We start from the raw sequence: 27,393 nt of genomic DNA, 5'->3' as shown, positions 1-27,393 counted from the left end.
AGAAGTGTATCAATCCGACTCACTACTCGCAATACAGCTTGTATGAAGGTCTTGGCGTGATATCACGACACCCTCAAATGTTGACTCCAACATAGGGTATCGTATCCACCCACCTATCATCCGGAAAACATGCTTAGTTCTAGGAAAACTTGCAAGTTAAAACAGTATTACAATTTTATACACACGTCTACCAAGATTAACATCCTTTTTCCTTTTCTTTTCTCCATCTCCACATCTCTCCACCAAGCCATATCTCTACATCCTGCCACACTCCACGTAGCAAGCGAGAATACACTCAACCAACGCCATCCGCGTGGTCTCTTTTCCACACATGCGTCCCCAACGATGCCAATCGTGGAAGCGTCCCGTCCACATTGAGTCCGCAATCTCTTTCCCCTTGATCTTCATCATACCCCATCGCACATATCAATCATATTTTCTTTTTTTGTACCAGGGCTAATCACTTCACCTAGACGACTGACTCATATCCAAACTATTCAACAAACCCGCCTCACGCACCAATTCGTAAAACAGGCCCTTCTGCCTGACGAGCTCAGCAGGACTATCAAACTCTCTCACCTCGCCCTTGTCCAAGACGATGATGCGATCGCTGTCTAGAATGGTGTTGATGCGATGCGCAATGGTGATGATGGTCCTGTTGTTAAACATGCTAGTGCGGAGGGTAGTTTGCAACATAGCATCTGTTTCGACATCGACAGCGGCGGTCGCTTCATCGAGGACGAGGATGTTGGAAGGAGTGAGCAGGGCACGGGCGAGGGAGACGAGCTGGCGTTGACCGGAGGAGAGGTTGGAGCCGCCTTCATTGATGGTGGCGTCAAGTTGGCCGGGCATGGAGGAGATGTGGTCCTTGAGACGAGCGTGATCTGTTGGTTCAATTAGATGGGAGTCCGAGATACATATTTAATGGTGACTTACCTAGTACACTCCAGAGTTCAGTATCGTCGTGAACATGTCCTGGGTCAAGGTTGTCGCGCACAGTGCCTTCGAAGAGCGCTGCGTCTTGTGGAATAATGGCCAAGCGTCTGCGGAGGTCGAGAAGACCAATGGTACTAGTGTTGAGATTGTCGATGCTCACGTTACCCTCTGCAGGCTCAATGATACGGAACAATGCGAGAGTCAGTGAACTCTTGCCAGCACCGGTACGACCGACGACACCAATCTTCTCCTTTGGCTTGATAGAGAGATTGACGTTCTTCAGCACCAAATCAAGACCAGGGCGGTATCGGGTGCTGTAGTTGTCAAAAGTGACAGCACCCTGAGACGGCCAGCTAATTGGTGGCCTGTTCTTGGAGATGATCTCAGGCGCCTCGCTGGGTAGTGCGGCATACTCAAGCACACGTTCAACAGAAACGATATTAGTCTCCACCTCAACAGTCTGACGAACAATCCAGTTGAGGCTCTGCGTAATCTGAAGAGCGTACGACATGGCCAGACCCACCATACCGGCTGATAGGCCGCTGTGGCTGGCGACGGAAATAATGGCAAAACCAGCAGCAGCCAAGATGATGACTGAGCCAAGGAACTCCAGACGAACAGCCAGCCACCGGTTAGCGCTAATGGAAGGGTAGTATGCACGCAGATTGGCGTCGACACGCCATTCATTCTCCATTTCGAAACGCTTCTGCTGGTTGTACGCACGGATCGTGCTCATGCCACTGAGACTCTCCTGGAAGTGGGCATAGATCGGGCTGCGGCTAACGCTGTCCAAGCGCTTGAGCTCGCGCGAGGTGCGCAGGTAATATCGCTGGATGTAAAGGTAGAGTGCGCCGAGCGGCAGGATGAGAGCAACGAAAACTGGGGTCGACCACGAGATAACAACAAGGGTGAACCCGGCTACATCGGTCAGTCAACTGTGACACAAAATGGGATGCGTGTGGGGGTGGCTGCATACCTCGAGCGGAGTTGACGAAGAGCATGTTGAACGTTCGGCTAGAAGCATCTGTTAGAAAGCCACCGACAGATGGTTGGAAGAATAGTAATCAACTCACGCTAGAACTTCGTCGACTCGATAGATGTCACTGTCAAGCAGATTAGCCAGTGTTGATATGCAAACAGGGTCAAGGCGCATGCTCCGCGGGAAGGCGGAAACACGGCTATCAAGGGGCAAGGGCCGGACCGCGGGCATGAGCCTAAGTGTGGAAGATGACCTACCTTGAGAATCGGTTGAGAATGCGTCCTGCAGGTGTTGTCTCGAAGAAGCTCATTGGAGAGCGGAAGATGGCAAACGCCATCCGCTCGTGTAGCTTTCGGCTAGCTTCGATGGAGCAGAAAATCCAGAGAATCAACGTCTGCACGACGACAAGGGCAGCAGATCCCACACCAAACGCGAAGTAGATACCGATGTATTTCCCCACATGAGGGTTCCCATGGGCCTTCTGGTTCATCTCCGACCAATGTTTGAGCCATACACTTGCGCCTGCATGATGTTAGCGTCAACCCCGAGAAGACGAAAAAGCGACGAGCCAATAGCGTGCTACTCGCGCCTCTAGCGATATGAAAACACCCATGATCCTGCGACTTACCAATTGATGATGTCTGGGCTCCCAGGAGGAGCAGCAGATAGATTGTAACAGCTGCAAGATTACTGGTCTTTGCGTATTCGCCGTAGACGGACCACTTGACCTTGCCCTGCTCGGAGAACTCCTTGGTCTGCTTGCTCTTCAATCCGCCGCCCTCTTCATCGGTGAGCTTTCCACGAGGTCCCTTAAAACTTGCAGTACTAGCGCGGCGAAGAGTCTGGAAGCTCGACTTGCGGGCCGTACCGCCTCCGACCCTCAAAGGAGCGAGATGCGCGCCACCTTCCTGGGCAGCCTCAGCTTCAGCTTGATCTTCCTCGTCGTCTTCGCCAGGACTACCACCGTAGACGGTAGAGTCTTCGTCGCTCATGATGCTGTCGGATGTGCGAGTGCTGTCATCTTCTCCTTGGTCTTCGTTTTGGGATGTCTTGATCAGTTGAGCAATCTCGCCTTTCATGGCCATTAGTTGTCCATAGCTGCCTCGCTCCAAAATCTTGCCTTCGCGTAGAAGTAGGATCATGTCTGCTTCCATCAAGACCGGGATAGAGTTGGTTGCCAGAATCCTGGTCTTGCCTGCAAGCAGACCCTTGGGACCAAGTACGTTGTCGATGAGGTGGCGTCCGACGTGCTGGTCAACAGCCGATAGACAGTCGTCCAGAAGGTAGATATCCGCGCGAGCGTACACAGCACGAGCAAGTGTAAGACGAGCCTTTTGACCACCCGAAAGTGAGATACCTCGTTCACCAACCTCGGTCTGGTCACCATCAGGAAGTGATGCAAAATCATCTCGTAGAGCACAAGCGTTGACAGTCTTCTCGTAGAACTGAGGATCCCAACGATGACCAAATACAATGTTCTCACGAACAGAAGCGTTCATGACCCAAGCTGACTGTGGAACATAGGCGGTCTTTCCACGGAGCACAACCTCACCATGGATTTTCCAAAGATCACCGAGCACTGCTTGAAGAAGCGAAGATTTTCCTGCACCAACGCGACCGACGATACACGCGAGATCTCCCTTGTGTGCGGTGAAGTTGATGTCGTGAAGGGCTCGGCGCTCAGCATTCCTGTCCCAAGTAAAGCTAGCATCACGGATGCGAACTGACTCATCGCCAATCTCGACCACGGCGTCTTCACGGATAACAGCGTCCTCCTGCAACTCATCGGCAGTCAGGTAGCCAGTGATACGGCCAACAGCTACGCTAGCCTCAACGATGGCAGTGATGACCATGGGAAGGATAGCAAGCGGGAATGTGAGGAGGTTGAAGAGCGTCAGAGCAGGGAAGACAATGTCAGTCGTCAAAGCACGGTTTTGCGTCAGAACGAATACACCGAAAGTTGAGCAGGAGACCAAGAATGGAGTGGTAGACCAGGTGAAAGTCGAGAAAGCTTGAGTTGCACCGATCTTGCGTAGGGTCTTGAGTTCCTGGTCGTTACGGATGGTGTTCAAGCGGTTGGCGAAGGCGGTTGTCCAAGCATAGAGTTTGATCGACTTCATGTTGTTGAGAATCTCAGAGATGAGTTTGGTACGCGAATCCTTGTTCTTCATTTGCTCCTTCTGCAGAGTCTTCATCCATCGTGCAATCACACCGTTGATGGGAATCATTACGAACATGGCGGCCACACCTGCGAAACAACTAACACCGAGCAACTGGTACAGTGAGAGCATGCACAAGATGATTTGGAATGGGGCAGACCACAGTTGTTGACCGTATTGCGCAAGATCCTGCAGACGCTGTGTATCGACGGCCATGTAGTTGACGATATCACCAGTTGACTTCGATGCACGACCTTCGTTGGATAGACGAGTAGATTTGGAGTAGATGGCAGCCGTAAGGGACGACTTGATGCGCATACCGGTCTCGAAAGAACGTTGAAAGTACTGGTGCAGACAGGCGGTCTGGGAGACAGACACGGCGAACATGGCGAGCGCGATAGCGGCGCCACGAATGAGAGGCTGAGGCTCTCCGGGGTAGTCCTTGCGGTACGAATCGACAAAGGTGATCAGAAGTCTGAGCAACTGAGGTTGAGCGAAGTTCAGGACATCGCTCACAGTCTTGATGGCAGCGCCGCGGAAGTAAGGACCGCCGAACGAGCGGAACATTGCCAACCACAGTGAAGGGTGCTTCTTTTCCATCTCATATTGCCAAGAATCCTCAAATGTCTGCGAGGTGTGTCGAGTCGTGTCGCGCTTTCGCAGGTTCCAGAGATCGTCCTGGGTAAGGAAATTCTTGTAACCCTGCTTCATCAGAGGTGTCATCCAACCAAATGTCAAGACGGAGAAGACGTCTGCATATTCGTATGGACATTCATCGTCGTCTCCAAGCATGTCGTAGTCGCTCAGGCGCTTCGGAACCAGCCATTCCAGAATGAAAGATAGTCCGGCCAACCCAACGCTAGCACAGAAGACTGCGAAGTATGCCACATGTTCACGGTGTACCTGTTGTGAAACGAGGGAGCGGAGCTTGACGGCATATGCGAGCAGCAGGAAGAGCCAGTAGAAGAGGACCACACCGTTGGCATTTCGCGAGCGCCAGTGTTCGATGTATTGGATATAGAAGACGACGCCGAGTGAGACGATGGTGATAATCGATGTCCAGAAACGGAAGTCGCCGGCCCATACGTCCTTGTAGTACTCGATCTGAAGCGCGGCTTGTACGGCCGTAGTGGCGATGAGGGCGCCGAGGGATATCTGGAGGCGCAAAATGTTAGCAACTGTCCAGCCGAGTCACCTGATGGTCTCTGGATATTCTCCGTACCAGCTTCGCGTAAAAGTGCCAATTGCGCTTTACAGGCTGAGGCGGGCACTTCCTGTAGAGATACCACAACGCGCCGGCGCCTCCCACAATCCCAAATACTCCGACAACGGCTATCCACACATCCAGGAAACACGGTGTGAAGTCGTATCGTATAGGGCTGATCGGGCCCCAGCCCTCGCTATTACCGCATAATGGCTGCCGGTCGTGCTTCGAGGCTGTCAGATAGCCGTGCGCGAGCGGGATGCTGGGGAGAAAGGGCGTCTGTTGTTGGCCTTGCATCGATCGGATGGTGCTTGTGATTGCCGGGACTCTGTGTATCGCAGAGTTGAGGCAGATCAGGGCGTCGAAGGCGGCGAGAAGGTGTTGAAGCGGTCGCGGCGCGAGTGCACTTTTGAGTAGAGAGCTCGGGCCGTCGGTATGATATAATCATTGCTGCTTACTAGCCCTAACTCCCGCTAACGCCGCAAGCTAGGCAGGCAGCTAACGTCGCATATGTGGTAATGGACGATGCGACGACGTGATGATATGAACGACCTGAATCAACTAGATTCTTTGTATATACGATCTCGCGCGGCATAACGGTTGCGTGGCTGTCGTGTGGAGGCGCGTACCTAGGTACCGTCGCCGCGTGCAACACTGCCGCAAACGTCGCGAACCGATGGGCCGGTCTTTGTCCGATCCCCATCCCAGCGAACAGGTTCGCAGAAGTCAGAACACCAGATCACGTGCGCATGCCATTTCCAACTACAACTTGCGCGAGTACTGGAGAAGTTGTTCGTCGCCAACTCGCACCATAACGTCTAATGCTGATCTCGTACAGTCACAGTGGTGGCTTGAGAACAGAAAAAGCAAAGTGGTGGGGCATGAAGTGCCAGCTCGACTCACTCAAGGCACGAGAAAGATGCGCGGCTTCAACCAGGAAAAAACTTATCGAATACTAAATCAGCCTACAGCGCATAGGAAACGAAAGTCTTCCTGTATCAAACCTTTCACATTAGATCATTGAATTGCGTTGTGATGCCCTGCCTCAACAGCAACGCTCCAATCTATCGCACGGCGATAGAGGTTCTTTGAACATTGAAATGTGGCTCGTTAACTCTATCGAAAAAAAAACTCTTCAATAAGTATAGCATGGCGATATGACAGTAAGCCGAAGCCTCTTCTGCGCAGTATGTTGATGCCTGTGCAACGACGCTTACTTTGCTACAGCTGCAGAAGCCTGGTACATTCATCCACTATCCGGTCTAGTGGTTGAGACACGTCTATAATAGGAACGTCTGCGCCACAGCTGGATGAGGCGTCTGCTGGATGTAGCTCCGTGGGCACCTATTGGTGAGTATCTTGAGCTAGGTCCATCAAGTACGCATCTCCCCTCCGCTTGCATGCTGTATGCTGTTCAGCTTGGCTTTTCAAGAAAGCTACTAAGGCAGGTCCCTGCCGCCCTTGAAGCTCATGTGATGTGCGCAGTCTGCCCTTCGTGATCATACGAATTGTTTCCTACACTCAACGACTATAAGCATTTCCCGGGTGCATTTGTGCGATGTCTCGGAACTCTGGCCTGCGAAACGAGGAGTATGAGATGTCTTTATCTGAGCCGAGATCTTCTCAAGATGAGATAGAAGCGGAACTGCCTGTCATTCCGACTTCAGGACACGATGAGAGCTATGAAGACCTCATTGACGACAGACAGAGACGTCAACAAGCAAGTCAAGCGAGTCCAATCCCTCGATCTTTGCAGAAGTTTTTCCTAGTTAAGTGGTTTCATGATGTAAGGAAGTATGGCCATCCACAACTCAAGCAAACTGGCTTGCTCGTCGAGAACTTTAATAACGGGGCCACTAGCAAACCTGAGCAGCTCGAGAAACCATGGACGCCTGGGTCTTGGAGTAGCTTCCCCAAGCTTGGTTTGTTGTCACTCTTCGGTGTCTTTGCAGGTGCGTACCAGCTTCCAGGTCAAAGCCCTATCCGGGTTGTTGATTATGTAACCTCCAGGTACGATAGCAACAATTATACTCCTGAGTACCAGTCACAAGACCCCCGTTGATAGTTGGAGCAATGGGATCGGCCCGCCAGTCTATCTGGCCATTGCCTCAGCTGCATGTAATGGACTTTTGTCCTACGCTCTCACCGAAGGCCTGACTATCTTATTCTGGAGGAAAGCTCTGCATGGATTTACAGTCAGTATTATGAATCCGAGACGTTCCAGCTAACCATGAGTAGCTGTCGGAACTAAGTCGCAGCTGGCTTTGCGGACTGTCATTGAAACATGCCTTCTTCAAGGGTTATCGTGCTGGGGGCAAAATTGCTTCCTTAGGTCTGTTGCCCTCACAAACAAGGAGCTTAGCTGACCATGAATAGCATGTATCTTGACTGTCTTGTCTCTCCTTCGAGGGCCTCTAAACCAAAGAGCTTCTATCGTACAAAGTAACGTCAGATACCCAACTTCTGGTAGCTTGGTTCTTGCAGTAGCACAACAGCTGCCGGAAGGATATAGTGGCACCCCTGTCTATTCGAGAGGATGGACGAATCGGAGAATCGCAAGTTTGACCCCTGACTTCGCCAGAGTGATGCAAGAATACTCTGTACGATCCAATGTAACTATTGAAACGGATCGGAAATCTTGTGGAGATTCTTGTTCCATGGCAGTGAAGGTATCTACTTCGATGCTGGATGTATCGTGACAAACCCCCAAGCTAACATATCAGGGTTTCGGATTCACATCAGAATGTTCCGAATACGAGTCGTTGACCACGCACAACGCAAGACAAGCCTTCTCTCAGAAGCTCTTTTCGGTCGAATCGAGTTTCTACAATGCCGACAATCAAACGGATGACCGTCCGAGTTGGAGTAACACCGGTATACGCCTCAATGCTACCTACTGGGTTCCTCTTAGAAGCGGCGATACTCCAACCCAGAATTCTAGGAGCGATCCACTCATAGCAGCGTATCGTTTGCGGTCACACGTCTGCTATCTCACAGGCAGCATACTACAGTACCAGATCGAATTAACTTCACGATCAGTGCTTCTCAGCCCAAATCGCTCAGATGATACATTCGTCCAAGCCATGTAGGTCGCCTTCAGCTCACTTGTTGTGATTTCTTACCAATAACATTTGCTCAATAGTGCCATGCAAGATCCCTTCCTCTGGGGAGGCAGTAAGGATACCAAAATCGGAGGCTTCCAATACGCTATGTCTTATCTCTTCGCATCGAGTGTGGTCTTCAATTTTGGCGGCGCTGTAAGCAGTAACGTGTTCGAGGGGTCTCTAGCTAACGAGATGGTGCGGTTCGTCAATCGCGAGATCATCTGCCAGGATCCAATGGACCGGATGCTCGATGCGCTACGAGAAATAACCTTCCGTACAGCAGTAATTGCGGGCAAAAATGCCGACACTCACAACATCACCAATGCCGTTCAGCAGGTGGAGTATCAAGGCTATGAGCTCCAATCAATATACATAACAGATTGGAAATTTATGGCCATTGCAGCCCTTCTGAGTTGCTCAAGTATTATCGCAGTTGGGGCAACATTTTACGGATGGTGGGAGCTAGGAAGGCCGTTCTCCATGGGTCCGTTGGAGCTGGCATCGGCGTTCGAGGCGCCGCTACTGAAGGCTGCTTGCGAAGATGCGGGTTTGGACAACGATACGCATCGAACTACTGCGCCCGAACCACGTGTGCAGTTTGGTGAGAAGGTGGTGGATGATGAGGGGCAGTTTCCGTCCAGCACAGCAAGTCGAAGGTTGGTTTTGGGGTTGGCGACAGATGTGCAGAGGCCGAGGAAGGGCACGATGTATAGCTAGGTAGTCAATAAGCAAGATATCCCCGATGGGACTAAGACCAATCCGATGTTCCGTCGAGATATCCATCATGTCGACGTCGGGTCACGTTCACGTGCTACGCGTTTCGAGCGACGCGACGTTTCGTGATGTGAACGCGTCAGGGCTCCGTGTGGCGGTACGGTGCGGCGTAAGCGCATCACCAACACCGCGTCCACTGGCAACCAGGATCACCGACAACCTCTACACGACCGACTCCGTAACTGGTGGGCCAGGGCGACAACAAAGTCTTGACCGACACATGCATCTTCTTCCGCCGCGCATGAGCGAGTATACTGAAGCAACTCTGCGCATCACGTTCACTACGCCGAAAACCTTCACGGCCATGCGAATGGCAGCTAGTATCCTAGCGTATCACACACAGCATTTGGCAGGCTTCGTACAATGGGGACAAAGACATGCTTGCAGCATGTAGGCCAATGCCAACTCGTACAGATCAAATCCAAGGTTCGACCGACGTCGGCCCACTTAGCGACACACGTGCAGCACTGCAAGTCGAGAACCGTTCCCACTGGACACCAGGGGCCCGCGACCCACAACTTCGGCTTAGTACGCAATATAATGGCGGGTTGCAGCGAACTTCGACCTCCTCACTGATATAGATTCGCAATTCATTTCCTCGGCTTTATGTATTTTGACGTCCACTGATTCTTTCACATACGACCATAGGACACTGAAAATTAGGCTTCCCGTCCGCTCAGCCATATACAAGCAGTGTACCGGCGGATTAGTAGTTAGGTGGGTGACCACTAGCGAATCCCCGCTGTTGTATGTTTTTGTTTTTTTGGTACATCCACAACTCCAGCTTAGCACGCAATACGATAGCAATGGGCAGCGAAGTCCGCTATGCGCATGTTGATGTAGAGCTGTCATTTGTTTTGATGGCTTCATATATCTGACCAACCACCATTTTCTTTGCATGCGATCATCGGACATTGAAAATTAGAATATCATTCCGACTCATCAAATATCAAGATACCGTATCAGGGTCATGTAGTGAACATCAAGCAACTGTAACTAGCTCACCATTCTTAGGTATAAGGGTCTCAATGAGATTAGGCGGCTGAAAACGAGTTGAATTACAAAGTTATCGCGGTGCGGAAGGAGGTCATTAATGCGAATAGAAAGAAAGTCCTAACTCCGGCGAAACCAACCCTTCTTCTTCATCGTCCCACCCAAGTACGCCACGACTTCACGATGCTTCTTCGCCTGCGCAAGATCCAACGGCGTCTTACCCTGACGATTCTGTACATTGATCGTAGCCCCATACTCAAGCAGCCCACTGACCATCACACTACTCCCCAGCTTCGCGGCTTCGTGTAGCGGCGTCGATCCAGAGTAGTCCTCTGCATTGACGTTCGCGCCTTCTTCGATCAATTTGTCGAGTAGATCGAGCATGTGATCGACATGTGTATGCACAAGCACGTGTAGAATACTTCGGCCTGTGAGATCAGTGCGATGAATGTCCTCCCTTGCTCCGTAGTCTTCAAGCAGTATATTCACTATATCGACGTAGCCCATTTGTACTGCGTAGAATAACGCGCATGTCATGCCGTCAGCACGTGAGTGTACGTTTGCACCGCGTTCAAGGAGCAGAGCGATGATGCCGTAGTCGCCGCCTTCAAGCGCCATGGCTAACGGCTTCGCGCCAGCTTTGCCGATAGCTTCGATGTTGGCTCCCGCATCTAGGAGTGCAACGACAGCGAATCTCTGATTCAGCAAGATAGCAAGGTGAAGCGGTGTATTTCCATCCTCATCTTCTAGTTCTGTATTGGCTCCATGCGCTAAGAGCATCGGTATATGCCAGCCTAGGAGATCGAAGTGTGTGACTGCATCGTGGAGTAGTGTACTCTGAGCATTCGCTGACTGGTCATTGATGTTTGCGTGCGCTGACAAGAGCTGTCGAAGCGATAGCGCGTTATTGAACCAGAGCGCGTATCTGAGAGGAGTGAAATCCGCTTTAGCTGCGAACATTGCCTGACGAGGCACGTCAAGCTGTGCCCCACGTTGAATGAGTACCATTGCTAAACGAACATCTTGCGTTCGAGCAGCTATGTGAAGGCCAGTACATCCACTCTTGTCTGTCGTATTGACCGACGCTCCGCAGTCTAACAGAATTTCCACAATCTTGTAAACCCAAGGTGTAGTGGCGTTGTTACTGATGACCCACTTAAGGGCCTTCTCCGGCTCATTTCGATATGATTTCTTTCCCTTGAATCCAGCTTGGGCAAGAAAGGCCAATGCCTGGGCCGTTATCTCTTGTGGTGATGGTCCTGTGTCGTCTTCCATGGTGTACTCATCGATGATATAGTCATAATAACTATGATCTGGGTACGGAGGTAGTGGCTCGCCAGCAAAGTCATCGCCGCAGGGCAGCGAAGGAGGATTTGTGAACGGCCCTGGTGCGCTGGTTTGGGCGACGCAATCTTCACAGTCGCAAGTTGGAATCTGAACGCAAGGCTCTCGATTCTCATTCAGGACACGCTCTCCTTCACAAGACGAACACGTGCAAGTATTCAGGCACGACACTGCTGCGTTCACATCGCTCAACGTTTGCAATGAGAGGCCTACCAAATGGTAGGCGCACGTGCAAAATGCCAGTTCAGGCACGAGATCGCCGACTTCGCGGACTGCCTGGAACAAACAACAGATATCACACAGGCAATGAGTTGGCTCCTGTTGACGTGCGAGGGAAGTCGTGCTCTGAAACAATGGCGGTGGCGGAGAAAGTTTGGGGTCGTCTGCTCCATGCTCTCGTAGTACATCGGCTATTTCCAGGTTGCCAATGTTCTCGCTGATATCCAGTGGTGTTGTGCCAGCCGAGTCTTTGACATTCGCATCAGCACCAGCGGCCAATATTCCCAAGATGACATCTGTAGGCGCGTCATGATAGCAGGCCAGATGCAATGCAGTTTGACCATAATCGTCTCTAGTGTTGACATCTGCTGCGCCAAGGTAGCGGAGCAGAATTTTGGAAGTCTCTAAGCTTCGTCGATGGATTGCAACATGGAGAGCGGTCTGGCCTCGAATGTTCGTGATTGTTGCGTTGGCACCTTTCCTGATCAAATACTTTATCATACCAGCTCTGTTTCTGTTCGCCGAATAATGTAATGCAGTATGATTGAACACATCGCGTCGATTGAGGATCTGCGGATCCACAAAGAGGGCGTGCTCGATCACATCACGTGCGAGAGAGTCGTCGAAGAAGTTGCTGGCAACAAGCATAACATTGGCTCGGTATTTGTCGAGTGCCTCAGCCGCGATCAGACCGGTGATTTCATCTCTCCAGTTTGGGTTTTTCTCCCTCGCAAGGGCCATGTGAGATTCAAATGCGCCGTCATCGGCTACAAACGCTTCCGCAAGACTGATGGTAAGAGAAGAATCTTCTTCATTCGTGGGGTCGGCGGCCTTTGGTATATGCACGAACCGCAAATGAGTCGCTTCGTGTTCATGATCAGTACGTTTGCCTGTGCGATCCCTGGCTATGTGTTTTGCTTTCGTTACTTGCACCTCCGGTATGTCGGCACGAGTTCTATCCAGATCCCTGGTCTTTTCCGTACCAGGCGTTGTCGGTCTTGGGTAGCTGTCTTCGGTCACAGCCGCAGGTGTGGCGCATAAGGGTACATTTGTATCGTTCCCGACATTGAGCCATATAGGGTGCGACTGACCGATACCTCCCGCGGAATGATGACCGAAATATTTCGGTATATGGGAAGGCGTATGTTCCGTCTCTTCAATACTCGTGGGAGGTGCCAGAAGCGTCACGTCACTGCCGATGGATGTCGTCGTAGTGTCGTTGATGACGGTAGGTGCGTCCGACATGCCATTACTCAGTACGGCCGTCTGAAAGGTCTCATCTCCTGACTGCGAGCCTTCCCAAGATGTTGTGTCACTTCCATCTCCAGTCACACCCTCGTTTGCACAACATGGACCGCTGTAATGGATTCCTTTGGCTTGTTCCTGTGCTATCATCGTTTGGAGATCTTGAGCTGTGAGTCTCAGTTTAGGATTACTGGCTGTCATGTTACCAGTCCATTGTAGCAAGGGCTGATCACTCGTTGATTCATTCGACAGCTCGGCTATCCAACTCTGGATCGCTTCTGGGTTCTGCCAATAGTTCGTTGAGAGTGTCCCTTTGTTTTGGAAGAATTCAGCCTTCGATCGCAATTGTTTCTTGGTAAGAACAGTCTGGAAGTGTCAGCAGTGTTGAAACATACGTACAAGCGATCTCTAACGCACTGCAATCTCCAGATAAATACATCCCAGCGACCATACATCTGACGCAGTATTGCGAGGTTGTAACATTCCGACCTGAGATAGTGTTAGCAAAGATTCAGTTCATCATGTGTAGCTGGATTCACTTCGGGTGCGATGTATGCCGGTGTATAAGCTTCGGGTTGACCCATCGTAGTCTCTCGTTGCGCCTCAGTCCAGTCTAAGGCGAGTCCAAAGTCTGCTATATATACTTGCTCGCCTTTGATGAGGATATTGGATGGTTTGAGGTCTTTATGGCGGCATTTATTATGGTGGAGATAGACTAGAGCGGAGCATAAGCATCCCACGAAGCCCCGAAGGACGACATGGTCTTGCGTAGTCCAAACATCTCGGGTCAGATATTGTTGCAGATCCATATCGGCTACTGGTTCCATAATGATGCCAATGTATCTTCGATCGGTGTATGAACTGACACGTTGCTCGTTAGCAGCGTATTGTACTTCGGCTTGCCCAAACTCACCCTAGGAGCTTCACTAGATGATGGTGCGACAGACGCTTGAGGTTGTGGACCTCATTCTCGAACGACAGCAACTTCTTGCGGTCCTTTGGAAATGTGCCACTTCTTCGGTCGATGCGTTTTAGCTGTTTCTGATGAGTTAAATATCTAGCAAAACACATTCCAAGTCCTTACAGCGTATTCCATCAAATCAATCCTGCTTTGAACACGATGGACAATGCTGAAGCCACCTTTTCCAAGCTGCTCCTTGGTCACAAAATATGAATCTGCACCTTTGTCTGCTGAAAGTCAGCAGCGAACGGTTTATAGAACTGTAGCTTACCGAGGTGATGATGACGGCCCCCTTGCACCAGATCGACTGATCTTGAGCTAAGTACATACCGTTGTTGTCGAAGAAAGCTTTGCCTGGAAGCAGCGGATTTGAGACTGGAAGTGAGGTCAACTTCAGTGAAAGGGAAGTGGATGTCCTTGAACCCTTCGACAATGAGCATGTTCATCGCTCGTACTTCGTTGATCATCCGGAGAACGAGATATAATCTGGGCCGTACACTCCAGTCATGCTTTCCAAGTATTGCGAGTAGTTCCCCAACCCCCAGAATTGTCTCGTCGTTGTATGGCTTATCGGTACCCATACGCTGGGCAGACGCGGTCGATAAAAGTGACGATAACCTCTCTTCGAAATCTTCAGCCCCTATATGCAGACTAGTTGTAGTCGTATCCAAACAACGCGTGGCAGGTAGCACTGGTGAGGGCAACTTATTCGTTTCCGGGCTCAAGGCGTTCACTTGCGAGATTGTTGGTGGGGTCGGGGTGGTCGGCATGCTTGCAACACGTTTCTCCACTCTTGGCGTCGTTGGCGTTGACAGTACCTTCGAGGCTGGACTTTGGTCAATTGATGGATCTCCTCCTGCAGGCGGTGTTTCGCGGCCCTTGCCAATCCTTCGCGGTGGTACATGAAGGGGGGTTTTGTTGGTGATAGGACGTGAGCTCTGCGTCTCCTCGAGTATAGACGTAATCTGGTCGAGTCGCATTGTGGCTTGACGTCGGACTCTTGCAGAACTATGCTGGAACTCTTGCATTTCACTTAGCAACACTGTCTGCTCTTTATCTCCTGGCGATACTAGGCGTTCGTTCAGCAATTTTGCCATTTGCTCTAAGGCCACCTCGAGTTTACTGATCTGAGCTTTCAGCATTGCGGCATTGAGAGCATCACGTTCAGCAATCTGCATTTGTTTGCAACTGGAAGAATTCGTCAGCCGTTGCGTTGATTGCTCAAAAAGGGTCGACGTACGTTGTGACGACCTGAAACGCCAACTGAATTGAGCTCTTATGATCTTGGAAGTTGCGTTTGATGTGTTGCAGGTCGTCCGAGCGTCTATCAAGCTTCAGTTGAAGCATGCCTTGTCTTAGACGGCCTGTGGCCCCTGAGATATCAAGATCGTAGAGGAGATTGCTGAGTCTTTGAGCCTCACGCTCACAGCTTCGAAGAGCTCGTTGGAGACATTCTAGCAAGTCGACCTGCGACTCGCCTTGTACTTCTTGCACCGCAGCGATGAAATTTGGGGCCTTGAGAACGCGATGTATGTTATCAATCAGGTCGCAAACAGCCTCTGAGTCGGCTCGAAGTTCGTCCAAGGACTGATGAACGCTACCCCCCTTAGAATACGCGTCCTTCAACTGTTGAACTGCTGGACGGAGAATCTGTATGACCGTCAATGCAAGGCCTATGATGCTGAGAGGGTCCGCCATGTGAGGCAATTGATGATGAAAGATTACAAGGACTTGATCATGGAAGACATCAAGGCTGCGCTTCGACATAAGGCCTGGTGCACTACTTATCCTGTGGTGCACAGCCCCACAACCGAGCAACACATCGAAGCTGAATCCATAGCCATACATCTCAAGTCTATCTTTAGGCAGCTTTGCAAAGAAGCCAGGCAGAGTGATGCTATTGGCAGGGAATCAAACTCGACTGCAGATATGAGCCGCTTCAACACTAACCACTGCACTGTCAAAAATAGGGGGGCCGAGACCGAATGGTAAGGAGGGTTGCTCGCGGAGACTATTGACCAAATAGCGCATTCTCTCTTCCACTCTTCAACAAGGAGGCTTGCCAAGACGCATCGAGACAGACATGCAGGAAGGCCACCGACAAGGAATTGGGGGCTGATGACAAGGCTGAACGATAGCCTTCTTTGGGGAGAAACCCACCCCCTCACTGACTGGGCTTTGCCGCTCCAAGCGACACCCTGAGTTGTCTCTATACTTCTGCATCCAGGCCCTGTCAAGGATACACGACCCCAGTACAATAGCATTCTCGGAGCACCTGTAAGCCGTTGGATTAACGATACACTTTTGAGCACCTACCTTGCACATAAATATGGATTCATTAGGGTTTACACGTTGCATACTGAACGCGATGAATTGACCAGTGTCTTTACAGCGCATGCCAAACATGATAGTTTATGTCCTCAACGCCAAACTTGATGCAGGAGCCTTACACGTCCAGGTGCATCAAGTGATCTCTGCGCTCAGCCCAGCAGTAGCGAGAATTCGCACGTGAGAACTCTTGATGATGTGTCGCGTAAGCAGCCACTAAAAGCTGGCCATTGTGTTGGGGATCGGATGATAGTAGAGGGTAGGTACTTCGAACATCACTTACCCAACCAGAATTTTCTGACCAATCGTGGCGTCCTCGAATGCGCTCTTGCTCCAATCCTCCGTCGTATCCAGCTCTTTCGGTGTGGGTTGAATTGCAAATGTAGCGATGAGTGTGTCGAAGATATCCCGATATTCACGACGCTGTCATCCGTGCGGTCCGCTTACGCCGAGGGTGCCAAGTAGAAAGCGGACCACGTCACGGCCTGGGTGGTCCATGGGGGCTTCTGGATGCGCTTGTACACGCCGAGCTCGATTTCATGTTCTATTATAGCTTACTAGTCCGGCGTCTGCCACACGTATGGGTATGGTTAGTAGACACAGCGGAGTCTTATCAGCGATACGCACTAATGTGCACGCACCCCGCTCTACCCGATAAAAGTGTTTCGATCGAACTGCTGCATCGCTACTTTAACATCGTTGAAACACTCCATAGTAAACGCGGGGCTGTGTTCTCCGGCCATAGCGACTCAACACCCACAAACGAGCCTGGGTGTTCCCAGGTTGATCAACGAGAACAGGAGATTTGGGGACATTCATGGTGATCAGAAGAGAACGGACTAGGCTTCCCGCCCGCTCAGCCATAAACAAACAATGTACCAGCGGATCAGTAGTTCGGCGGGTAACCACTGGCGAATCCCCGCTGTTGTATGTTTCTGAAGTTCTTTTTGCACATCCCATCTCATTCCAAGTCGTCTTCACCGCACGTGAAACACTACCTCCGATCCGCCTCGACTTCGATCCATCTGCACCGCCTCGCCGTACATTATGCCATGCATATAAGCTTCTCCAATCAGCCAGTAACTGTAGGCTTTCTTCCGCAAGATGAAGGGCGAGAAACCTCCCCTTAGGACCACGACGTCTTCAGGTTACATGCAACGAGGCCCTAAACCCATATATTCAGCTGCGGTAACGAAGAAACGACGGTCCTGACACCAGTGCACATGCACAGTACCCAACGTTGCTGTCATCCTTTCCATATTAACGGGTGGTCTGGTGTTGACACCGTCTGAAACGATGCCGTCCTCGCGAATAGACAAGCTCTTGATGTACTCCACTAACACCTCCAAGTCATCCGGCTGTGCTTCTTCCCCGGTCTTCGCGCTGCCAGCTACTAGTGTAGAAGCTATGGCTAGATCGATGTTTCCTTGCATTGTAATGCTGCGATGATCTATAGTCATGTCCTTAACTGGTCCTAGCCATTGATGATATTCTTCATCCTCGTAATAGATATTGTTATGACAGACGACAGTTGTTTGAACGAGTTGATCAACCACTATTCCTTGGAGCAACAGCACGTTCTTGTCAAAGGATACGTCGCTGAGCAAGGATAGTGCTTCAAGACCCTCGTAGCATCCCGCAACACATCAGGAAGCGACTTCATGTGATTGACCTCTAGCAATGCCGCCTCATCACCTCCTAGGGTTTTGTCTTGGTCGATGAGTCCCAGGATGGCGTAAACGCTATCGCTAGCCTCAGTCTTCTCGAAACGCTGAGCCATGCTCAACATTGCAGACAGAAACCTATGCTCCGAGAAGCGACCGTTATCGCGGTCGACCAAATCGGACATCTGAAGGGCGCACATCCAACCAATGCAATCGTACAGGTCCCGAGCAATGAACAGGCTCTTATAGTTGAGCCACCTTGCCGCTCTTACTGTGTCGAGAAGATCAAACTCGATAATACCCCAGTGGCAGGTATTAGACGTTGCGAGAACGACTTCTTGTAATACCCATAGACGTCTCCGATGGTTAACGTCAAGCCCGAACGTTCTTGGAAGTTTGGTGCGCGCCCTTACCTGACCCAAGAGAGGCTGAAGAGAGCCAAGAGAGTCTCGAAGTCGACGCCCTCACTGAATCCTTTGTTCGATTTCAAAATAGCGTCCATTCCTTCGGCATACATGGTTTGGCGTAGCAGGGTCAAATTAGCAGTTGCAGTGCGCATCTCGGTAATAACGTCCTGGAGGGCCTTCACACCTCTTCTAGCCATACCGTCATCTTCGCCAAGGTAAATGAGGTTACGCATGCCACTGCGATAGACTGTCGACATGAAAGCCACTTGCTCACTACGTTCCGTTACCGACGACTGATCGATACAGATGGCGTCAATCCAGAGTGTTCGCGGTCTGCCGCTGAGTCGCATGCGTCTTATTGCAGCCTCTGAGCTTGCCGGTACGGATGTCAGATGCCCATCGAGCTTTATCATAGATGGAGGTCGAGGTGGACCCCAGCAATATGAGATGGTCTCGTAGACTGGTACGGGATCGTCAAGGAGGGAGATGGGACTCATTGTGCATTCGACGATATCGTCACCACTCGCTGGCGCAACTTCCAGAACCCGTATCTCTTTGAGAGCCGGGTCTAGAGGTTCATACTGCGCTGGAGAACAGGCAGTAATGTGTGAACACATGATGTTTCCTTGGTGACTTCTGCGAACTAACGCTGATAACAAGGTGACGGTTCAGATACCCAAAGGATGTGCTGAATTGTGGTAAAATCTGTCGAGCAGACCGACCAGGCTGAAGATGAGATGTGCAGATGACACACCTCCGACAGGAAGGCTGAAGCTCTCGGCTCTTTCCCATCAATCGCGCGTCATGGTATGCCACCACCACATTCAGCCTAGCAAGGCATGATAAGCAGGTGCAAGCCACTCGAGGGTCACTTCTCCTAATTGTTAACACCTTGCTATACTGATGGCATGAGCCTAATGCCTAGGCATTTGGGTATACCTACCTAGATAGATGATCGTCACCCAAAGACGCTAGCCCGAAAACGTCGCGATGCGGGGCTGGGGCATCTTCCTGACGCGTCTGCAACGCCACCAACCACTTCCATCACATCATACGTAAGACGCCTTAGTGCGCCCTCAAAAACCTCATTTTCCACGAATACGCAGACAGTCATGGCTGTAGTTTTCTGGTTATGGCTGTGCCTAGCCTCGACGTTCGCTGTTGCAGCGGCAGCCAATCCTGGACTAAGATACATCATGTACTTGACAGGGTAGCGCTAGACATTCACGATTATTACGAGATGCGACATCGCTGATAGCTATCAGGCAGCACAATGTAGTTCCAGAGCGGTCGGTGGTCGCAAACATAACCGAAGTCGCTCTTGCTTTCATGCGCTCAGATACTTTCAACATCCCAGATCAGCATGACTGGCCACTCTTCACTAGTATCGACGAGGTTCGACCCAAGTTTCCTGCAGGTACCATCATCCAAGTTGCAATCGGCGGATGGGGAGACACAGATGGTTTCTCAAAAGCAGCCAAGACTGAAGAAAGCCGGAAGCTATTTGCTAGCAATGTGAAAGCAATGCTTGACGCGACGGGCGCTGATGGTAAATCACATCCCATGGTCTTTCATGATTGAACCAAACGCTGACCGGAACAGGTATTGACGTAGATTGGGAGTATCCAGGCGGCAACGGCGAAGACTACAAAACACCTGGTCACCTCAACACTGACAAAGCCTGGGAAATTGGTGCGTATCCTAAACTTCTCACCGAAATCCGTTCTGCCATAGGCCCAGAGAAAACCATCTCAGCAGCTGTCCCGGGGCTACCACGCGACATGCTCGCTTTCACCCCTGTTAACATCCCCGCCATCATGGAGGCAGTTGACTACCTAAACATCATGACATATGACCTGTTCAACCGTCGCGATAACGTGACAAAGCATCATACCGGTATTCAGAACTCTCTTGAAGCCATCGACACGTACCTCGATGCCGGAGTACCACCCGAGAAAGCAAATCTTGGGTTGGCATTCTATATCAAATGGTACAAGACGGCTGCCAACTCAACGTGCAATACCAACCCCATCGGCTGCGCGACCGAGCTCATGGAAGACCCCGTTACAGGCGCCGATCTAGGTAAAGCTGGTGCGTTCTCGTGGCATGATGAAGTTCCGGAAGAGCTCTCCGCATCGTACGAACGTGCGATGCGGAAGGGTGTCTATGATAAGGTTGGTGGCGGACAGTATTATTGGGATGCTGAAGAGAACTTGTTCTGGACTTGGGATACGCCTGAGGCTATCAAGCGGAAAGTGCATGTCATCATGAAAGATAAGGGCCTCGGAGGGGTTTTCGCCTGGGGGCTAGGTGAGGATGCACCAGCATTTGAGCATTTGAAGGCAAGTAATAAGGCGGTACGGGCGTTGGGAAAAGGAGATAGCGAGAGAGAAGCTCGTGGTGAAAGGAGTGAGCTGTAGCATTGCTGACTTGGGAAACTTGTTGACAAGTGCTATATGTTGCATCAAATGCGATAGCACAGCGAAACATGTGATGGCAGGGGCGTGCTGGAGTGCTCATGATGGTTATCCTTCTGCACAATGGGATCCGCGCATAGTTGTAATACTTCTAGAAGGCCTGTCTGTTTTCTAGTACTTCTCTGCGATGCTTGTGCCCAGCTCGATCTGAGCTGAGATTTCGAACAGCGTAGACACGCCTTTGTGTTGCCAATTACACCACACCAACGCCTGTTGTTTGAGTCATCGCCCAACTTCTTCATTTTGGCATGACACCAGGCCAAATGCCGCCTTGAATGTATCGAATTCTCTCTGGTTGAGTGATCAGGTCCTGGCCGGCCCAAGAGTACTCGCTTGGCTTTCACTGTTCGACGACATTGCAGTATCTTGTCTCTTCAGTCGCATCCTAATCTTACCAATCGTCAAGACCTCATCTGATTGCCTCAAAGGGTCTTCGTTCGATACCGACCTCGGCAACACTTTGTGCCTGATCACCACACACAGCGATTGTATCCATCGCAAAAGCGGATAGAGAGTGGGCACGGTGCCGCACACGACCAGCAGAAAGAGCTCAGCAGTGACCCAGACAAAGATGTCATATGTCGCCCACGTCAGATCGGTGCGGTTACCGAGCTGTGAAAGATGACGCGTCTTAATGCCCGAGCATACCGAGGTCAGGATGTTGAGTCCGAAAACGATGCATAACTGAATGCGCTGGAGAACGCTGATCCGGAGCTTCCAAAAGACGGTTAGTGGGATCATCGCCAGACTAGCATCGGCAAAGGTGTAGAAGGCTGGTAAGGTGAGCACTTTGAGCTTCATACATAGCTATCGAACTGACTTACAGCCAGTAAAGATGCCATAGGCGGCCATGACTTTAGGGTCCAAGCATGTACCGTCGATTCGCGGATCCCACAAGCGCTGTGGCGGACGGCATTGTAGAAACGTCAGAAGCGAGCACGAGATGGCCACCAAGCTCGTGAAGATGATCGTTACGCTCCAGAGGTAGATGCGCTGCCACGTCCAGCCCATGTCTCTCATGATGTTCAGCAGCAATGCTGAGATGGAAATCTTTCCGGAAGCCACGCCAACAATGCCGAATATCTGCGAAGTCCAGTTCAGTAGGATGGCTCTTGTCAGATTATCCATTCCGCGCTTCTCCACATCCCAGATGTGCTGGCAGCCGCCGCGATTGGCATACAACGTCAGTACAACAGACCATCCTACGAAGCACATCTTAAGATTGTCAGTGGAAGCAAACTTCAGTCCGCGATTCACATACCCAGGTTGTACCCATGAAGATGTCATCCCAGCCGATCTGGTTCTTACGCGCGCGGAAGATGAACCGAAGAACAACAGTAACGAATGAAATAAAAGTCAGAGCCCACATCAAGAAGACAAGCGCGGGCCCTCGATCGGGGATCGAGGCTGCATCTCGCTGGTAGAGTGCACTCATGGCCACTCAGACTATGCAGATAACAAAATGCCAAGTCTCCATAGTCCTCAGTCAAAATGTTGTCGAATCCCAAGTGTGCGGTGTTGCGCTCCTTTTCACAAACATTTGTGCTGCATAAGGCTGGTTTGGCAACATCGGCAAATCGTGCAGCATCGCCTCAAAAAAGTAAGCACAGTCGTCGCGCCTGAAGGAGCATGGGTCGTTCCTTTGATTCGTTGGAAGAGTGCCGTCTCATGCGGTGCAGTTGAGAACATGAACGAAGGATCACTCCTTCCACACATGTAGTCAAGCGCGACGTGCCAGCAAGTGTATGCGGACTAGTCGCTCACTTTGTCGGGTGCACCTTGCCTGTTTAAGCGAAAGTCCGAGCCGTGGGCTACTGGACCGAGCCGCTTCACTATTTCAAGGACTTCTCACGCCTCCCGGCTTGCGACCGAGCTCGTTACCAAATCACGACCTTGCACAACCTCGAAGATGACGTCGCAAGCCGATCCTCAGGCTCTTATTGAGCAGCTGCAGCTGCTGAACGCGGATCCCAGCGCTTACTTCAAGAACGATGCGCAGAAACGTGACTTCCAGAAGTCCGTTCGACAGGCGGAGAATGCGGTGGAGGAACCGTTTGAGACTATGCAGCGTTTGGTATATGGCGTGAGTGATTGGTGTGTACCGTTGTCACAGACAGTAACTGCTGATCCACATCCAGCCGCTACCCCTTGTTACTGCACGCATTGGCCAAGATCGAGGCATCTTCGAAGCACTCGCAAAGAGTCAGGATGGAGTACAGCTTGATGTTCTCGCTCAAGCGAGTGGGCTCCAGAAAGGTGTCCTCGAGGCCATACTGGATTACATGTGCACAAAGGGCATGGGCGTTGAAGTTGCACCAGGGACATATAAAGCTACGCCACTGACACATATGTTGCTTGTGCCGTTGTTCAAAGATGCCGTAACTCATTTGTTAGTGATTCAACTACTAGCGTGAACCCATGCTGACTATTGGTAGTCATGACAATTGCGCTCCAGCCTTTACAGCTCTTAATCAAGCACTCGTGGGTCCAAAAGCAAACAAGACTGCATTCAAACTGGGACAGCATAGCGATGAAGACTTCTATACATGGATGGAAACGCATCCGGTCCAACAAGGCGCTTTTCACCGCTTCATGGAAGCCCAGTTTGCCAGTCTTCCAACATGGCTAGATGTAATCTCGTTCGACAATGAGATCGCCAAGGGCGTAAGCGCGGAGGATGTGGTATTCGTTGATGTTGGTGGCGGCAACGGATCGCAATGCGCAGCGCTGAAGAAAGCCTTTCCCGAACTCAAGGGCCGTATCATCCTGCAGGATCGCCCAGCTGTGCTCGAAACAGCATTGGACGTCGATGGTGTGGAGTTGATGGCCCACGATTTCCTCACTGAACAGCCAGTACACAGTGAGTTCATATGCTAGAATCCTAAAACGCCCCAGGCACTGACAGCTCCAGACGCCCGAGCATACTACTTCCGTCAGATTTTCCACAATTTCGATGATGACACATGCATTCGGATCTTACAGATGCACCTACCCGCACTTCAACATAATCCCGAGAGCAGAATTTACATCGATGATAAGACACTACCCGACGAGAAGCCAGATGCTAGCACACCAGGTGTTGAGTATACCGCAGCGCTTAGCCTGGCTATGAAGGCAATGTTCGATGCGCAGGAGCGACGAGAGAAGCATTGGCGTTGGATCATTGATCAGGCTGGGTTGGAAGTTGTGGAGATCCGGAAGTTCACGAAGTTTGACGATAGCGTTATCATTGCTAAGAGAAGGTACCAGGATCAGTGGAGGTAGCAGGACATTGATCAGTTACAGCTCAGGTTCACCCTTGTGCCGCGTATTGATCATGCGCAGGTTCTCTGGTAGAGCGGCTAAGTGCAACGTCATAGTAAATGAGCGAATCATATTGATGAACGGGCTACGTCCTCCATGATCCAGCTTTTTTCTCAGGTTCCTACTCATGCAGCAGCTTCTCTCTCCTTCGAACTCTTTAAAGTCTTCACACTCTTGCAATACCTCTCTAGAAATTCTTTATACTCATGCTTCAGCCATTCTCCCGTATCTTCATTCTCAGAACTACGTCTTCCCCTCATTATTACCACTTTGCACGGATATGGAAGAAATGGCGCTCGTGTTGGACTTCGCATCTTATTTCAAATTGGAGACAGCCATCACGCGAAACATCACAGTCGATCTCTAGAGAAGGACCTGAATGTGGTCGACTGCATCGCGGACTCCGGTCATCAAGAATCATCTACTGTAGCACTTCGGCGCAAGGTTGATAAGGAGATTTCTACCATGATATGTACGATGAGTTCTATCACGGTCACTTAAGCCTTTGACGTTATATGAGATATGGCTACAACTTCTATTCAAACGGCAGTATAGACAGACTAATCGACCAAATTGACATGAAAGTGCTCTGGAAATTTTGGCGTGAGCCGCACAAGCATCACTATCGTGTAAATGCTCAACTCTCTTCAAATTTTCGAATGACAGAACCATAGGGGAAGAATCATCATCAGTTCAGGAGCCATTAGTCGACTCGGAAATTGAGCAAACTCAGTGTCAGTCTATTTTTACAATAGTGGAAAAGGTGGGAAAGAGTTCAAGGAGTTCAGACAACTTAGAGGAAGATCGTCAATCCGCTAGAACAATATCATCGTACGCAGCACCATGATTGCGTTGTATCTAATTCCAGACAGCTCAGATGTTCTGGAAGATCTTGAACAATTGTTGGTAGATCGATAGCAGCCGTCAAGCTTACTTCCTAGTGTGATGAACTATGCTAGAAGCACCCCCATCACAATCAGCACTCCAGACCTCCACAAGAACATCCAGAAGTTGTGGAACGAAGAAGATTCAGGTCTCCTGGTTGCTTTGGGACTGGATGGTCTCTGTGAGCTCGGGCTAGACAAAAGGCTACACGGTTAATCACGAAAGAGGTCACGCGCTTAAACCTCTAGGCTTCCCGGGTGGCTCTACGAAGACAACAAATCCAGATGCATTGCGAGTATACCTGAATGATAAGGTTTCACCATTGGAAATGCACATAGCGTCATTGCCGTACCGGATTCAAGCGATCCCGCCGTCGAGCAATAGAATATAGATGATCTAGACAGTGAGCTGCTAGCAAACAATCTAATCAAGCGTTCATGGGCACAAGTCATTGTACCCGAACATCGTTTGAGGGTCAACGGAAGATGACTCCACAAGTGGACCTTAATAAGAAAGATATCGCACATCATGATGCAAATGCTTCATGAAAATTGCGAGGAGACTGATGCAAGCAGCAACATCCTCGGGAGTCAGACTGGGGAACAGAATGCATCCGCGCCTTTCCCCAAAGACTTTTGGCAAACATATACACCGAAAGTCTCCCGATTCCCCTGTGCTGTCTGTTTCGGGAGAATAGAAAAGTAGCGTAATGTGAGTAGTGGAAAGCAAACATCTCCTTGGACAGAAACAGAGAGAAGTCGACTAGGTGGCATATCATGAGCGCAATACGCACAAGACAGAAGCTATAGGGCGTTCACAGTGAGATTCTTTCACATGCTATAGGTATTCCGAGGCGACTCAACCAAGAATTGGGCCGTCGAATGGAGACATGATGATAGCTGTTTGCGTCCATTATTAATTATGCGCACATAACAATGCTGAATTCCAACGGAAGCTCATCGGCCTCTGTTACAAGAAGCCCCTGGAAAGCCACGGGACAATGTTGGGCGGGTTAGGAAAGTCTCCAATCACTTTAAGCACCGGCTTAGGTGAGGCATCCGTTTTGGCTTCTAATTTGTGATGCGATTCGTTCATTTCATCTGTTGAGGATTCATGCTTCCAGGATAGGTCGTCTCACACATACATCCGCTGTTTAGCAAACTGTTGTGGCTGTTTGAGGACACAGAAGGCGTCGGTCTTCGCCTTTCATTACGCTCATGAGCGGAGAAACGGGGCAGGAGTGAACCATGTACATTGACAATGACCACTTTGATTTGATGTCAAACTTCAAGAGAACACAACAGTCATCATGTCAACGAATGAGTGCATCTCCCGTCAGTGAGACTCGATGAAAACCCGGAGGGACTGCGCTGTTGCGGACAGAAGGATCTGACATTGAGAAGCCAGTCTCCTGGGAACCGTTCTCGTAGATTCGAGGGCAGGAAAAGACGACCGCGCGTAACTCATGCGGGGTTCACCAGCCATTCGAGGCAGCAACAACCCTCAACCCAGCACGTTCGCAGCGGCTCAAGCTTCATTCTCAAGCCCCATCCATTCAGCATCACTATTGATTACCTTATACCATATCCCGACCCACAATAACACCATGATTGCGGAGAGCCCCCAATAATCTCAATAAGACCGCAGAGATCGCGATCAAATGTAACATTATGAACCCCAGTCACAGATCCCCCGAGATAAGCAAACAGCCGTGGACGGCGCGAAGCCATCCCCATGTCCAACGGCTTCATCGGTCCTTCTTTCGGAGAGACCAGCGACCGTTTTGCTGCTGATCATGAACAAAACAAGTAACCACACAGTCAGCCCTAGATACCAGTACACTCGCACCCCTCACGACACTATTCCCGGTTTTCTTGCTTCACTCAACAAGTTCAACGAGTTGGGCGTTGTTGGGCGTGAGATGTAAGGATGGACGCTGTTTGCCTGTCCGTTTTGGTCTTTTCCGTAAGCTGGAAATGGGAGATGAGGATGTACCGGCATTACTGGAAAGGAAATAGATGTAAAGCGGGAGGCTGCACCGGTGCCCAATCAATCTTACTGTGTCCATTGCTTTCGTTGGGGGGACGCACGCACTGGATATCGACATCCAGCCCTTTCAGACACCCAGCCACCCAGATCGGCTCCTGCGCATCTTGCAGCATCGGAGGCGTTTCAAACATCAGGCCAACGACTAGATCAAACGATATGGACGGCTCATCATGGCATCATTGTCGTGGACTTTGTTCGATTGCAGGATCGCACACTGGTTGGTCTGGCTGGCAAGTAAGGTTGACGCGTGACTGCGGTTGAGGTATCCAGCCAAACGGTCCGCACCGAAGTGTTCGATTATGCAATGCCTGCAGTGGTCAAACTTTCGGCTTCGATCAAACCTACCAGACCACACCCCTTGC

General features: G+C 50.6%; 7 protein-coding genes across 7 annotated transcripts; 3 read left to right on the top strand and 4 right to left on the bottom strand.

Moving 5' to 3' along the window:
• Window positions 1–465: 465 nt before the first annotated feature.
• On the bottom strand, window positions 466–5,575 carry AA0111_g12567 (Metal resistance protein; the record flags this gene model as incomplete). Its single annotated transcript, XM_028646562.1, has 7 exons — window positions 466–884; window positions 937–1,854; window positions 1,913–1,950; window positions 2,010–2,039; window positions 2,173–2,437; window positions 2,544–5,229; window positions 5,297–5,575. The coding sequence occupies 7 exons, from the start codon at window positions 5,573–5,575 to the stop codon at window positions 466–468; spliced, it is 4,635 nt and encodes a 1,544-aa protein (XP_028499829.1).
• Window positions 5,576–8,424: 2,849 nt separating this feature from the next.
• Window positions 8,425–9,099, top strand: AA0111_g12566 (hypothetical protein; the record flags this gene model as incomplete). The annotated part of the gene is made up of 1 exon (XM_028646561.1): window positions 8,425–9,099. The coding sequence occupies one exon, from the start codon at window positions 8,425–8,427 to the stop codon at window positions 9,097–9,099; it is 675 nt and encodes a 224-aa protein (XP_028499830.1).
• A 1,170-nt stretch (window positions 9,100–10,269) lies between these two features.
• Window positions 10,270–15,616, bottom strand: AA0111_g12565 (hypothetical protein; the record flags this gene model as incomplete). Its single annotated transcript, XM_028646560.1, has 7 exons — window positions 10,270–13,323; window positions 13,375–13,446; window positions 13,497–13,818; window positions 13,871–13,992; window positions 14,042–14,145; window positions 14,190–15,106; window positions 15,159–15,616. The coding sequence occupies 7 exons, from the start codon at window positions 15,614–15,616 to the stop codon at window positions 10,270–10,272; spliced, it is 5,049 nt and encodes a 1,682-aa protein (XP_028499831.1).
• A 2,703-nt stretch (window positions 15,617–18,319) lies between these two features.
• On the bottom strand, window positions 18,320–18,934 carry AA0111_g12564 (hypothetical protein; the record flags this gene model as incomplete). The annotated part of the gene is made up of 1 exon (XM_028646559.1): window positions 18,320–18,934. The coding sequence occupies one exon, from the start codon at window positions 18,932–18,934 to the stop codon at window positions 18,320–18,322; it is 615 nt and encodes a 204-aa protein (XP_028499832.1).
• Window positions 18,935–19,646: 712 nt separating this feature from the next.
• AA0111_g12563 (hypothetical protein) lies at window positions 19,647–20,737 on the top strand (the record flags this gene model as incomplete). Its single annotated transcript, XM_028646558.1, has 2 exons — window positions 19,647–19,866; window positions 19,920–20,737. The coding sequence occupies 2 exons, from the start codon at window positions 19,647–19,649 to the stop codon at window positions 20,735–20,737; spliced, it is 1,038 nt and encodes a 345-aa protein (XP_028499833.1).
• Window positions 20,738–21,097: 360 nt separating this feature from the next.
• AA0111_g12562 (hypothetical protein) lies at window positions 21,098–22,229 on the bottom strand (the record flags this gene model as incomplete). Its single annotated transcript, XM_028646557.1, has 3 exons — window positions 21,098–21,567; window positions 21,619–22,009; window positions 22,056–22,229. The coding sequence occupies 3 exons, from the start codon at window positions 22,227–22,229 to the stop codon at window positions 21,098–21,100; spliced, it is 1,035 nt and encodes a 344-aa protein (XP_028499834.1).
• Window positions 22,230–22,703: 474 nt separating this feature from the next.
• AA0111_g12561 (hypothetical protein) lies at window positions 22,704–24,058 on the top strand (the record flags this gene model as incomplete). The annotated part of the gene is made up of 4 exons (XM_028646556.1): window positions 22,704–22,877; window positions 22,933–23,183; window positions 23,230–23,654; window positions 23,706–24,058. 4 exons carry the CDS (start codon window positions 22,704–22,706, stop codon window positions 24,056–24,058), a joined length of 1,203 nt encoding a protein of 400 aa, XP_028499835.1.
• Between the last annotated feature and the right edge of the window lie 3,335 nt (window positions 24,059–27,393).

This window comes from Alternaria arborescens, assembly GCF_004154835.1.
Source record: "Alternaria arborescens strain FERA 675 chromosome Unknown contig_87, whole genome shotgun sequence".
NCBI classification, from domain to species: Eukaryota; Fungi; Ascomycota; class Dothideomycetes; order Pleosporales; family Pleosporaceae; genus Alternaria; species Alternaria arborescens.
The sequence above is the reverse complement of the archived record's forward strand: the minus strand, read 5'-3'. Positions and strand labels throughout refer to the sequence as shown.